The sequence below is a fragment of the Myotis brandtii genome, unplaced genomic scaffold (genome assembly GCF_000412655.1).
Source record: "Myotis brandtii unplaced genomic scaffold, ASM41265v1 scaffold920, whole genome shotgun sequence".
Classification (NCBI taxonomy): Eukaryota; Metazoa; Chordata; class Mammalia; order Chiroptera; family Vespertilionidae; genus Myotis; species Myotis brandtii.
The window spans coordinates 200,216-215,004 of record NW_005371792.1 but is presented as its reverse complement, the minus strand read 5'-3'; the positions used below and the strand labels follow the sequence as shown (position 1 = coordinate 215,004).

Genomic DNA, 14,789 nt, shown 5'->3' with positions numbered 1-14,789 from the left:
AAAAAGTACTCATTTTTCCTATTTGAAATAATTATATCAGTCCATCTTATGATAGATTTATTTGATTTATTGCAATGCCTTTTCCTATAAGATTCAGGAAGGACATGTGGGAAACAAACATGAAGTTGCTATCAATTTGAAATAACTAAGAGAAAAATGCTTGAGAGAACAAAAGTTTTACAATAAGCAAGTTGGAATCATTAGGTTGTCAATCCAAATACTTTGAAAATATAATGTTAATGTTTTATCTACCATTTCCTATTAGTTATTGAAGATTTGGCTGCTCTAAAGCTTTATTTCCAGCACACAATGGACAAAAGTAGAGGCATTTGTAGGAATCATAATGTGTTAAAGGGTGTGGTCACAATAATGTCCTTCTGACGTGCACCTGATTAGTGAATATCAACTCATTGCACTTTTGGTATTGAGCATTTGTATGGCATCTATAATTATTAGAAAAATCACTATTATGCCAGAGTACTGGGAGCCAATATGATATGATGTTTAAACTTTGTTTAATAATATGGGCCCTGGGGTAAGGCTGCCTGGAGTTACCTACCCTCTTTGTATCTCAATTTTAGTTTCTACTCTGCAAATTAAATATAATACTCATTTCATAGGATTAAATGAGTAAATATACATAAAGCCCTTAGAAAGTGCCTGGCATAAACAAATACTCAATAATTGTAAGTTATTCCAATAATAGTAATAATAATAAGTAGAGGGTGAATATTTCATAAATTTACTTACTTGGATTATTAAAATAGTTGTGTGGTGAAAGCAGATAAAGAGAAACATTGTTAACCTGCTTTTTTCCCTAAGTGAAATATATTTTTGTATAGTCCTGATGATGCTTTTAAGATCTTAAGATTTTGCTTTTCATATGCAGGATGATCCCAACCAAAAACTTATATACACAGAATGTCTGAGGGTTTGTGGCAACTGGTTAGCAGAAACTTGCTTAGAAAATCCTGCAGTCATCATGCAGACCTATCTAGAAAAGGTAAGGTTTTCTTGCAACCTTTAAGACAGTTGTTTAGCATGCATAAAACTTGATCTTTTCATCAAGGCCAAATTTATTTCAAAAGCAAATAAAGTATAATTTCTATGTATTATATATTACTAGTGGCCTGGTGCACAAAATTCGTGCACAGGGGTCGGGTAGTGTCCCTCAGCCCGGCCTGCACCCACTCCAATCTGGGACCCCCTCGGGGGATGTTCGACTGCCGGTTTAGGCCCGATCCCGTAGTTGGACATCCCTCTCACAATCCGGGACCACTGGCTCCTAACCTCTCGCCTGCCTGATTGCCGCTAACCACTTCTGCCTGCCAGCCTGATCACCCCCTAACCGCTCCCCTGCCAGCCTGATTGACGCCTAACTGCTCCCCTGCCGGCCCGATGGCCCCAAACTGCCCTCCCCTGCCAGTCTGATGGCCCCCAACTGCCCTCCCCTTCTGGCCCAATGGCTCCCAACTGCCCTCCCCTGCAGGATCGATCGCCCATACCTGCCCTCCCCTGCCGGTCCTGCCTCCTCCACCAGGACCCACCTCCTCCTCGTGAGGCAGTGGAGACCCAGGACTGGCGTCCTCTGTGCCGCGTGGAGCCGTGCCAGCCCAATCGCCCACACCTGCCCTCCCCTGCCAGTCCCGCCTCCTCCGCCAGGACCCACCTCCTCCTCGCGAGGCAGCAGAGACGCAGGACTGGCGTCCTCTGTGCCGCGTGGAGCCACAGGACCCCCAAGCCTCATTGTGCAGAGCGGCCACCAGGCCCCGCCTCCTCTGTGTGCATGGCCAACTTGTAACAACGTCGTGCGAGGGCGTGACAACCACCTAGGCTTTTATTAGTATAATTAATACTGCTGTAGCTCTATATAACTGTAGGGCAGAATGGAATAGAATATTGCAAAAGAAAGAGCATTCTTTTTAAAATTTAAATTCTTTATTGTTGAAAGTATTACATGTCTCCTTTTTCTCCCAAGAAGGAGCATATTTTAAAAGTAAGCTCAAATGTGTTTTCCTTGTCCCTCCAACCAGCACCCACTCTTTCAACAAGTTGTTTCTGATAATTTCTCCATTTATTTATGTACAAAACTAGCTGATTAAGGAATGTGCAAGTCAGCCTGTGCTATTCATTTGTAGCCCAACCACCCAGCAACTAGTATTAGGACTTCTGTACTCCAGCCCCTTTCAACCTTCCTGTTTCTCCCTCTTACTGCTTTAGTTTAATCATAACTATCAGAGTTGTTTTGAAAAGTCAAGAAAGTAGTGCAGTTCATATGATTTAGCTAGTGCATAAACAAGTTAAACTTTAGTGTAGGTATTTCTTTGACCTGTGTGATTCTTGAGATGCCTTTAGTACCTGTAAATGTAATATAAACGGATTGTGTTTTCTTAAAGGCAGTAGAAGTTGCTGGAAATTATGATGGAGAAAGCAGTGATGAGCTCAGAAATGGACAAATGAAGGCATTTCTCTCATTAGCACGGTTCTCAGATACTCAGTACCAGAGGATTGAAAACTACATGAAATCGTCAGAATTTGAAAACAAACAAGCTCTCCTGAAAAGGGCCAAAGAGGAAGTGGGCCTTCTTAGGGAACATAATATTCAGAGCAATAACAGGTAACTAACTAGGTGTCTACAAGTGACACGATAAACAGGTATACTGTGACTATAGGTATACACATACACAGAATTCATGTTCTGGTTCTAAGCTCATTATAGAGTATACTAGAGGCCCAGTGCACAAAAATTTGTGCACTGGGGGGGTCCCTCAGCCCGGCCTGTGCCCTCTCTCAGTCTGGGACCCCTCAGGGGATAACCACCTGCTGGCTTAGGCCCGCTCCCCGGGGGATTGGGCCTAAGCTGGCAGTCAGACATCCCTCTGGCAGCCTGGGAGCCCTCGGGGGATGTCCACTTGCCAGCGGGAAGCAGGCCTAAGCTGCAGTCGGACATCCTTAGCGCTGCTGAGGAGGCGGGAGAGGCTCCCACCACCACCCCTGTACTGCAGCCGTCAGCCTGGCTTGTGGCTGAGCAGAGCTCCCCCTGTGAGAGCGCACTGACCACCAGGGGGCAGCTCCTGCATTGAACGTCTGGCCCCTGGTGGTCAGGGTGTGTCATAGTGACCAGTCGTTCTGCTGCTGTTAGGGTCAATTTGCATATTACCTTTTCATTATATAGGATGGGTGTTAGCTTTTTGTTTTGCTGTTTTGGTTTGTTGGTATCCTGTGTAATAAAACCCTAATATGCAAATCGACCGAATTGCGGAACGACTGGTGGAACGACCAGTCACTGTGATGCACACTGTCCACCAGGGGGCAGACACAGGAGCTGCCCCCAACCCGCAGGCCCCGATAGGAGGTGGTGGCAGGGGGTGGGGCCGGTGAGCGTGTGGCACCAGGCCAGCCAAGGCAGGTGCCAGCGGGGGTGCCCAATCTCCTGCTGGTTGCCCCGCAGATCAGCCCTGATTGCTGGCCAGGCCTAGGGACCCTACACGTGCACAAATTTCGTGCACCGGGCCTTTAGTTATAAAACCCCCAACCCACAGGCCCCGATAGGAGGCGGTGGCAGGGGGTGGGGCCGGTGTGCGTGTGGCACCAGGCCAGCCAAGGCAGGTGCCAGCGGGGGTGCCCAATCTCCTGCTGGTTGCCCCGCAGATCAGCCCTGATTGCTGGCCAGGCCTAGGGACCCTACCCGTGCACAAATTTCGTGCACCGGGCCTTTAGTTATTAAAAAAAAGAGGTGTTGAAATTAAATACAAAAGATTACCTATTTTGATGTAATTAAACCTATTATTCCAACTTGCCTTTGGTCTGTATATTTTAGTGTAAGGAGAGAATAAAGTAAACTAAATACCTTAGGTAGAGTCCACTCTGTCTTTGGTTGTCTATGATAGCTTTTGAATTGCACAAACTTACTTTAAGACAAAAAGTAAAAGAAAAAGATAAAAAGTAAGTTTGTTTCCTTTATAACCCTTAGAATTTTGCCTTTTCTGATTTTTCACTTATGTTGTATATCATGTATGATTTTGTAGTCCTATAAATTTGACGGCTTTTGTGTTTTACTTTAATTATTCAATGCAAGATACACAATAAAGGTTCAGCGAGAGCTGGAGCTGGATGAATGTGCACTCCGTGCACTGAAAGAGGATCGGAAGCGTTTCTTATGTAAAGCTGTTGAAAATTACATCAGTTGCCTGTTAAGTGGAGAAGGGCATGATATGTGGATATTTCGTCTTTGTTCCCTCTGGCTTGAAAATTCTGGAGTTTCTGAAGTCAGTGGCATGATGAAGGCAAGTTGTTTTTTCAACCTGATATTCTACCATGTGCTTGAAAAGCTTAGTATCAGGGATTATGTATATTTTGTATCCCTAGCACTTGGCTTGGTGCTCATAGTACACATAGGTTCAAGTATGCACAGGTATACTTAATTAGCTTTAATGATGCAGTGTTGTATGGAGATGAGAGAATTTAGGTCAGTATTTTCCTATTTCTTTGCAATTACCACAGGAATGTACCCAGAATACTAGGGGGATTTGGAAAGCAATAAAAAATGATGAGGTCAGCCCTAGCTGGTTTTGCTCAGTGGATAGAGCGTCGGTCTGTGGACCAAAGGGTCTCAGGTTCAATTCTGGTCAAGGGCACATGCAACGCCCAGGGTTGCAGGCTCGATGCCCAGTAGGAGTCGTGCAGGAGGCAGCCAATCAGTGATTCTCTCTCATCATTGATGTTTCTATCTCTCCCTCTCCCTTCTTCTCTGAAATCAACAAAAATATATTTTAAAAAAATGATGAGGTCACAGGTAGATTTCTTTGCCTGCTTTATGCTTTTCTAGAATTTTTACAGAGAATTCTTTTGTAAATGGAAAATAATTTTTTAAAGAAAGTATCAAGGCAGCAGTATTTCATAAGTTTTTATTTAAAAATCTTAGATTTTATTGATGACACCTAAAATTAAAGTTATGTTAATTATATATAGGGTATCCCCAAAAATATGTACACACACTTTGAATAATTATAAAGTCAGTGTTTATTAAAATAAATTTCATTTTCAGAATTGTGCTCTCAGCTGTTAAAGTGCATATACATTTTCAGGGACACCCCAAAAGTTAAAATAAATTTCATTTTCAAAATTGAGCTCTTGGCTGTTAAAGTGTATATACATTTTGGGGAGGACAGTCCATTTGAAGCTTAAAAGTAAAATGGTTCTGCTGGATGAAAAGAATGGTAAGACTCATAATAGACACAAGTCTCAGTTACTAGTGCACAAACCTGTTACTTTTAGCATGTAGGGGATAATAATTACCCCATCTTATTATACTCTGACTGCTCAGGAGTGCAGATCGCCATGGTCCTCAGATCCAGATCCACATTCGTTCTTGGGTTCACTGGAATATAAGCAGTGCCAAGTATTTCAATTCTCAATACAATTTAATTTAGGATCAAATACGATGAATCAATCTAGAATGCCAATCAGAAAGACTGTCAGATAAGATAAATGATAAGGAAAAAATGTAGTGAAGTTTTATTAACAACCACAAGGTTGTGCTAGTTGAAGAGCATTAACAGCGGTTCTCAACCTGTGGGTCGCGAACAATGAAAATACATCCTGCATATCAGATATTTACATTACGATTCATAATAGTAGCAAAATTACAGTTATGAAGTAGCAACGAAAATAATTTTGTGGTTGGGGGTCACCACAACATGAGGAACTGTATTAAAGGGTCGCGGCATTAGGAAGGTTGAGAACCACTGCCTTAGAGTAATTTATTTACTTAGATGTGAGACTATTTGAAATGCATTGTTTCTTAATTTTGTATTCTTTTTTAATGATAGAGATATGGAATGAAGATTCCATCATATAAGTTTTTGCCTCTTATGTACCAACTGGCTGCTAGAATGGGGACCAAGATGACGGGAGGCCTAGGATTTCATGAAATCCTCAATAATGTAAGTAAACCTGGAAATCAAAACAACAATTGCTTTTCTTTTATATTATCATATACTATATCAAGTATGTACTGCTGTTCCATTCTAAGAAATGGAAATACAAAAAAATTTAGTCCTCTATTTATTGTGCCAAGGGCAAGAACAAAGATTTCCTTTTGTCTCCTCTCATTGCACATACATTACTCAGTTTCTCTCTTATCCTCATGTACCCTGTCTCTAACCCACACTCACCCACTGCGGTATCTAGTACAGTAACACATATCTCAATGTTAAGTAAAATGAAAAGTGTTGTGGATCTTCTACTTTTTTGTTTGTTTGCATAAAACTAATAGTTCTTCATTTGTGACAGCTCATCTCTAGAATTTCAATGGATCACCCCCATCATACTTTGTTTATTATATTGGCCTTAGCAAATGCGAACAAAGATGAATCTTTGACAAAATCAGAGGCAGCAAGAAGGAGTAGAATAACTAAAAATGCACCTAAACAGAGCTCTCAGCTTGATGAGGTATTTGGATTAAACATATATAACTTTTTGAATTGTGATATTCATATTTTCCCAGAATATTCTTTTCTTAAATTCCAGGGATTCTAAGAATGTGTGTTGTGACTAGATTCGGTTTGTAAATCCTTTGTTATTATGATGCCACTTAAAATTGGTTCAAAATTTCTGAATATTTCTCAAAGCATAGGAGATACCAGTAATATTTTACATTTTTTCCTCACAGCAATGAGCAAATAAAAACTAGATTTTTGAAAGGCACCCACGCCACTTACTCTTGAGATTATTATATCTTTTATGTATTTCATTCATAAGGGAGCTGTTTTGTTTGGATCTGAGGGATTATAGTCCTTTCATTGCCTACACGTGTGCATACATTCTTTTTTTTCTTTTGTTATTATATCTGAAAAGTTGAAATGTCAGGTATTTTCTTATGCATTGTTCTTTGTTTGTTTTTTCTGAATAGGATCGCACTGAGGCTGCAACCAAAATTATAAGTGCTATCAGAAGTAGGAGACCCCAGATGGTCAGGAGTGTTGAGACACTTTGTGATGCTTATATTATATTAGCAAACTTTGATGCCACTCAGTGGAAGACTCAGAGAAGTATGTTTTTAAAAGAATGAGTGTTCCTTTCATGCTATGTTATTCTCTGTAGAGATATGTTAATTACAGAACCTAATGTATAAATCTCTTTAAATCACAAACATTACTGTAATTACAGATACAAAGGTCCTGTTGATTGCAATTCACACATGATCCAAAACTTAATTTTTATCTAATGGCTTCAATACCATTCACTTTTTCACTTAATATATTTTGGTGGAACTGATAATAGATGACCACACTGAATTATTTGATTTCTCTGGGTAATCTTCTGTTGCAGAGAATTGTATAGAAGCACATCCTTTAAAATAACTGAATAGCTAAGATTTTTTAGGGTCAAAGGTTTTTAAAATAGTTAGATACTCACTGTGCCCTAGGACTTAAAAATGAAAAAGCCTCCATTTCTTCCATAGAATGCCTTGCATGTAATCCATCCTTCTTGCTGTGTCTGTTAAAATAATTATAAGATGCTGTAATTTTTGATTATATGCATTCACTTATAAGTATCTCTCTCCCCATACTTTAATAATGATATTCCATTTTGTTTAGAATCATATCTTCACATTTAAATTTAATAATTATTACTTTAAAATAAGAATGAGACTTATTGTGTTCCTCTAAACCAGCGGTTCTCAACCTGTGGGTCACTACCTCTTTGGGGTCGAACAACCCTTTCACAGGGGTTGCCTAAGACCATCGGAAAACACATATATAATTACATATTGTTTTTGTGATTAATCACTATGCTTTAATTATGTTCAATTTGTAACAATGAAAATACATCCTGCATATCAGATATTTACATTACGATTCATAACAGTAGCAAAATTACAGTTATGAAGTAGCAACGAAAATAATTTTATGGTTGGGGGGTCACCACAACATGAGGAACTGTATTAAAGGGTCGCGGCATTAGGAAGGTTGAGAACCACTGCTCTAAACAAACAAAAAATACCGTCATGTCCTTTAGTCACTCTTTTTATCTAACATGTATTTTTATTGATTTCAGAGAGGAAGGGAGAGGGAGAGAGAGACAGAATCATCAATGATGAGAGAGAATCATTGATCAAGTGCCTCCTGCACGCCCCCTACTGGGGATCGAGCTTGCAACCCAGGCATGTGCCCTGGACCAGAATCAAACCCGGGACACTTCAGTCTGCAGGCTGATGCTCTAGCCACTGAGCAAAACTAGCTAGGGCCCTTTAGTCACTTTTAATAGTATGGCAGGAATACATTAGGTAATTATCTTATGTAATGACTTAAAAAAAATGTCATTATCTCAAGGTGCTCAAGCTGTCCCCCTCGATCTGATTACCAGGGCCAGGTAACCAGCACCTGCATTTGTAAGCCATGTTAAATTAACCATCACTATGCTCTGACCCTGAGCTACATTGTGTCCCGAGCCCTTGGATCTTCATTTCTAAATCAGGGACTAAACCACGGATCAGCCAGAAGGGAGGGTCTGTGGCATCTGCTGAATTGTGCTTTACAGTCAGTGCCGTTCCTCAATTTTCGGTTGCCACTAAAACCTCTTTATTTTAAATACAGAAGGCATAAAAATTCCAGCAGACCAGCCAATTACTAAACTTAAGGACTTAGAAGATGTTGTTGTTCCTACTATGGAAATTAAGGTAATTTACCATCAACTCTTTTATTTTATTAAACTCAATTCCTCTGTGTTAGATTAAATCATTAGAAATCGTCTTTTTTGTAGATCAAAATTGGTTAAATACTGGCAATTTCATTTGTTTCAACCTATAGTTTTTTTTCTTTATTAGATTTCCTGTGCTCAAGCCTTAAAATGCATAAAGGCCTCTCCAGCTTTCTTTTCCTTTGCCGTCAGTCCCATACCCCCATCTTTCTTATGAAGAATGTCTGTAGACTGTTATCTTCATTGGCCAGAAGGAAAAATTCCATGTGCTTATGCCAAGATTAGTTTTTAACTTGGCAAGAAAGTTCCTACTTGTGTTACTGGTTTTTAAAGTTCTATATGCATTATAATATATTGATTGTGATGTATTACAGTATTAAGCAATGCAGTATGTGTTGCAATATAAAATTGATTATAATGTACATTTAGCTATGCAATAATGACCTTTTAGCTATGTAATAATGATCTTTTATTGCTATAAGTACCCTATGGTCAGGGATCTATGTAATAATAAAGGTTATAGTTTAGAAAATGATCATTTTTAACTACATTATAAATCTCTCCTTTGAGTTTGCAATTCAGTGGTTAGTACCTAAAGTTATTTGATTTGAAGTATAGCTGTTTTATGTGAATTAACTAATATCTTCCCAACTATTCCATCAATATTATTTAGCTGAATAATTCCTGAAAATGCATACTTAGTAGTTATAACCTAGAGAACTCCTCTCCATGCTTTTCTAAAATTTACCTTATTATGATTTTGTGAGTACTATTTCTCAGATGACTTAACATGTACAAGTCAGTGTTAAGACATGTTTTCAATAATTTTTCAATGACACTATTCCAATTTTGTATACCCTACTTTTATTAAGATATATTTAGGGAAGTAGTGTCATTTTTTAAAGCCTTGTTAATGTCAAATATTTTCTTTCATTTAACAGAAAGTTATAGCTCCAGTTCTTAACCAACAGCACATGACATTCGTTCTTGGCTCTCCCTTTTTAAAAATAACTTCCATTTCTCTCCTTCACATGCTCATGTTTTTCTCTACCTTCCTGAACATATGGAGTATATTTGTAATTGCTGCCTTAATGTCTTTGTCTGCTAATTCGATCTTCCTCTCTTCCTACTGGTTAATTTTTGTCTTGATGATGGGTCATATTTTTCTGCTTCTTTGCATGTCTGGTAATTTTTCATAGGATGCAAAACATTTAAGAATTTTGCATTGTTGGATATTGGATTTTTTTTCAGATTTGTTATGAGTATATATTCATCTGTTGTGCTTAATCTTCACTATACAAATATATTGCATATTTTTTTAAAAGTAGAAAATGCTATTAAGATATATGAGTCAATAAATGAATGTGTACAATTTATTTGTTTACCCTCAACAAATTTTAAGTGTACAGTCCAGTACTATGAACTACAAGCACAACAGAACTCTAGAACTTTTTCGTCTTGCATACCTGAAACCTTATACCTACTGAACAGCAACTTTCCATTTCTCCCTCCCTCTAGCACCTAGCAACCACTATTCTTTCTGCTTCTGAGTCTATTTTAGAAAACTCATGTAAGTGGAATTATGCAGTATTTGTTCCTTTAATGACTTATTTCATTTAGCATAAGGTCCTCAAAGTTCATCTATGTTGCTGCATGACAGTTTTTCTTTTCCATTATATGTATATACCACATTTTCTTTATTCATTCATCCGTCGATGGACATTTATGTGGCTTCCACACCTTGGCAACTGTGAACAATGCTTCAATGAATAGAGAAGTGCAAATACCTCTTCAAGATCCTGATTTTAATTATTCTGAACAAATACCTAGATGTGGGACTGCTGGATCATATGGTATAGATTTTTAAAGTGTTTTTTAGCTTTGTTCTGGGTGTAGTTATGTTACTTGGCAATAATTTGATAATTTCAAGGCTTACTTTTAAACTTTGTTAGGTGGGTCCAGAGTAGCTTTTAGTCTAGGACAGCGACTTTAAACTAGTATGCTGTGGCACACTGCTGTGCTACAAGAATTTTTAAAACATGCAATACCCGCCACTGCTGCTGCGCTCGCCAGCCGTGAGCGGCACTCTCCCTGTGGGAGCACACTGACCACCAGGGGGCAGCGCCTGCATTGAGCATCTGCCCTCTGGTGGTCAGTGTACATTATAGCAACCGGTCATTCCTCCGTATGGTCTATTTGCATACTAGCCTTTTATTATATAAGATAGGATAGGCACATAATTTTTTAAAAAGTCACTTTGGAGCAAAAAGGGTAGATAATTACTATTATTATTTATGTAAATCAGTCAAAATTATACCTATTTTTTTTTTGGTAAAAAAGTATCTATTTAGATCTTTTGCCCATTTTTTTGATTTGATCGTTTATCTTCCTTTTGTTAAGCTGTATGAGTTCCCTGTAAATTTTGGAGATTATCAGAGATTCAGAGATAACACTGGCAAACATGTTCTCCCATGCAGTGGGCTTTCTTGTTGTTTTGTTGATGGTTTCTCTTGCTATGCAGCTTTTTATTCTTATGTAGTCCCATTTGTTTATTTTCTCCTTAGTTTCCAGGAGCTGTATCAGTAAAGATATTGTCCTAGGATCCGTATCAGTAAAGATATTGCTAAGACATATGTCTGATATTTTGCTGCCTATGGATTCTTCTAAGATTTCTATGGTTTCCCGTTTTACATTTAAGTCCTTTATTAATTTTGAGTTTATTTTTGTTTATGGTGTAAGTTGGTGATCTAGTTGCATTTTTTGCAAGACTGTCCAATTTTCTCAACACCATTTATTGAAGAGACTATCTTGACTCCATTGTATGTTCTTGCCTCCTTTGTCAAAATATTAATTGAGCATAATGGTTTGAGTTCTCAACCTGTGGGTCGCGACCCCTTTGAGGGTCGAATGACCCTTTCACAGGGGTTGCCTAAATACATCCTGCATATCAGATATTTACATTATGATTCATAACAGTAGCAAAATTACAGTTATGAAGTAGCAACGAAAATAATTTTATGGTTGGGGGTCACCACAACACGAGGAACTGTATTAAAGGGTCGCGGCATTAGGAAGGTTGAGAACCACTGGTCTATATGTCTGTTCTTGTGCCAGTACCAGGCAGTTTTGAGAACAGTGGCTTTGTAGTATAGCTTGATATCTGGTATTGAGATCCCTCCAACTTTGTTCTTCCTTCTCAGGATTGCTGTGGCTATTCGGGGTCTTTTTTTATTCCATATGAATTTGTGGAGAGTTTGTTCTAGGTCTGTGAAATATGTTGTTGGTATTTGTTACTTCTATTCTTGATTAGTTCAAGTTTAAGGTCCTTGCTTCAATATGCTGAGTCTGGCACTATACCCAAGTGCTAGCGAATGTACCAGAAAGAATCGCGATTCTCCCTAATCTGTTCAAAAGCTCTTTGGGCCTCACTGAGGAGTGGCAGAGAGAGAACAGTTGCCCCACCCAGCTCTTTTGCAGCTTGCCCTCAGGTGGAGAAGTTTCAATTGAGGGGGATTCTTTTTTCTAAATTGTTCTGCCTACTCAGTGTTACAGCTTCTTATGAAAGAATAGCCTAGGTCTTAATTACTTAAGAGACCTTTAAGAGGAGCACTGATGCCCAGATTGATTTCTGAGTACCCTTTCGCTGTCCTCAGATGTCTCTTGCTATGATTTTATTGTAAAGAAATCAACTATGCTTAGTTATTCATTTTTTATTATTATTCTGAAGGGCCGTGATGACCTGAGACAAGATGCTGTCATGCAGCAGGTTTTCCAGATGTGTAATACATTGCTGCAGAGAAACACTGAGACCAGGAAGAGGAAGTTGACTATCTGCACATACAAGGTAACTCGTTTTTACTTCTGCTGCTTCACCAAGGGTAATATTCAGACCAGAGGTCAGCAAATGTTTTCTGTGAAGGACCAGATAGTACACATTTGAGATGTTATGGGCCACAAAAGGTCTCTGTCATCTATCCTTTATATTTTCTTTACAACCCTTTTAACCTGAAACCCCATTCTTAGCTCACAGGCTCTTCAAAGCAGTCTGGGGCTGGGATTTGTCCAAGGCCATAGATTGCCAATCTCTGATTAGCCACATTGTTTTTTTGTTTGCTTATTTTTTCTTTTTTTAAAAGAACTCATTAATGTTAACTGCAGTGAGGTGTTTCTTATAATCAACTAAAGTATTTTTTCCTTATCTTTAACCATTTGGCTTATTTCTGGTATAAAAGTACTCTTAAGAAGAAAAGTGCTATTAAGAAGGAAATACTGCGCTTGTCAGTGGCTCAGCTGGTTTAAACATCATCCCGTATGCCAAAAAAGGTTGTGGGTTCAACCCCCAGTGGGGGCTCTAAGGAACGCAACTGCTCAATGTTTCTCTCTCTCATTGATGTTTCTCCTTAACCCTTCTCTTCCCTCTCTCTCAAATCAATAAAAACATTTTTTTAAAGTACAAAGTATAAGGAAAACAGGGCTAATTCCTCTTCCAAATGGAACCAACTAAGTATGGCTCAGTGTAGGTGATGAAGGGGATCATAAACAGGACTGACTTCTCAAGGGAATCGTGGAGACTAAGAGGTGAGCAGGTTCTCAAGTCTAAGCAGCAGGCCAGAAGATCTTACTCTTTGAGCTTAAAGAGTAAGCTTTCCTCCAAAGAACTTTGTCTCCTGTGGATAGAGAAATTGTAATACAACTTGAGAAAATGCTTCACCCTGACTCTGATAGTTCAATGATTACCATATGCTATTTAATGCCCTTCCATAATCAAAAGGTATTTAATCTATAACTTTAGGTGGTTCCCCTTTCTCAGCGAAGTGGTGTTCTTGAATGGTGCACAGGAACTGTCCCTATTGGTGAATTTCTTGTTAACAATGAGAATGGTGCTCATAAAAGATACAGGCCAAAGGATATCAGTGCCTATCAATGCCAGAAGAAAATGATGGTAAGTGACACCCAAAAGTATGAGTTATTGCAGGATTGTTTAATAGTTTATTAAAGCTCAAGGTTGTCACATACAGAATATAAACAGTTTTAATTTCAGCAGGTAATTGCTAATGATACTAAGTAAAAGAAAGAAAGCTCACCAGAATAAAAGGTTGTATGAGTGGAAAAAGAAGGTTTTTAAACTGAAATGTCTACCCTTGTCTGATGAGAAATTTAATATTTTTCAATGTATGCTAATTCTTAACAAAACAAAACAAAACACTAAAACAAAACCATGATGAAATAATTTTTATCTGAAACTAATATAGAGAGCTTCTAAGACATTTGCCACATTACACTGGTCATTTGGCATTCACTCTCAGCAGTGTTTATTAAATGCCTCCTCTGTACCAGGTGAGCTTTCACAAATCTGAAATTTCACAGATGTTATGACTAATCATTGTACTCGTCCCATTGAAAGGTGAGAAGAAATGCAGAGAACTTCACTTGCCCAAGGTCAATGAGCGAATAAGTGGTGGAGCAAGGATTTGAACCTTGTCTCTACAACTCTAAAATCCACTTACTTCTCCTTTCATTGTTCAGTGTACAGAGGGTACAGTGCAGGACAGAGGAGGAAGTGGTTAGTTCTCCCTGGGATGGGGCATGGGGAGAATCCGATTCAAGAAAGGCTTCATAGAGGAGATGGTGTTTGAGGCAAGTTTTGTAAATGAATTTGTCTTCAAGCAGAAGAAGATACAAGCAAAGAGAAGGAGGTGTGAACATGCAGTTAAAGACAGCACAGCCTTAGTCTTTGAGGAGGAGCAGATAGGATATTGAATCAGTAGTCTTTAGTCAAAAAATAGAGGGTTGCATTATATGCTAAGAAATGTGCACTTTGTCCTGTAGGCAATAGAGAACCCTTGAGAAGAATGTTAATATCAAATTTGCATTTTAGAAAGATAACTCTGGCCCAGCCTGCGTGGCTCAATGTTTGAGCATGGACCCATGAACCAAGAGGTCATTAGTTTAGTTCCTAGTCAGGGCATATGTCTGGGTTGAGGGCTTGATCGCCAGTGAGGGGCAGCCATTGATGTTTCTTTCTCTCATCAATGTTTCTATCTCTATTCCTCTCCCTTCCTCTCTAAAAATCAATTAAAACATTA

The 14,789-nt window shown here is 38.8% G+C and overlaps 1 protein-coding gene across 1 annotated transcript in view; it reads left to right on the top strand.

Moving 5' to 3' along the window:
- The window catches only part of ATM (ATM serine/threonine kinase), a 128,643-nt gene that overhangs the window by 101,745 nt on the left and 12,109 nt on the right, over positions 1 to 14,789 (top strand). The window contains exons 48-56 of the mRNA XM_014532886.1: positions 890 to 1,003; positions 2,397 to 2,617; positions 4,079 to 4,286; positions 5,832 to 5,945; positions 6,295 to 6,453; positions 6,914 to 7,052; positions 8,601 to 8,730; positions 12,337 to 12,547; positions 13,496 to 13,645. Of these exons, the coding sequence (XP_014388372.1) occupies positions 890 to 1,003; positions 2,397 to 2,617; positions 4,079 to 4,286; positions 5,832 to 5,945; positions 6,295 to 6,453; positions 6,914 to 7,052; positions 8,601 to 8,730; positions 12,337 to 12,547; positions 13,496 to 13,645 (1,446 nt within the window). The remainder of the gene's footprint in view (positions 1 to 889; positions 1,004 to 2,396; positions 2,618 to 4,078; positions 4,287 to 5,831; positions 5,946 to 6,294; positions 6,454 to 6,913; positions 7,053 to 8,600; positions 8,731 to 12,336; positions 12,548 to 13,495; positions 13,646 to 14,789) is intronic.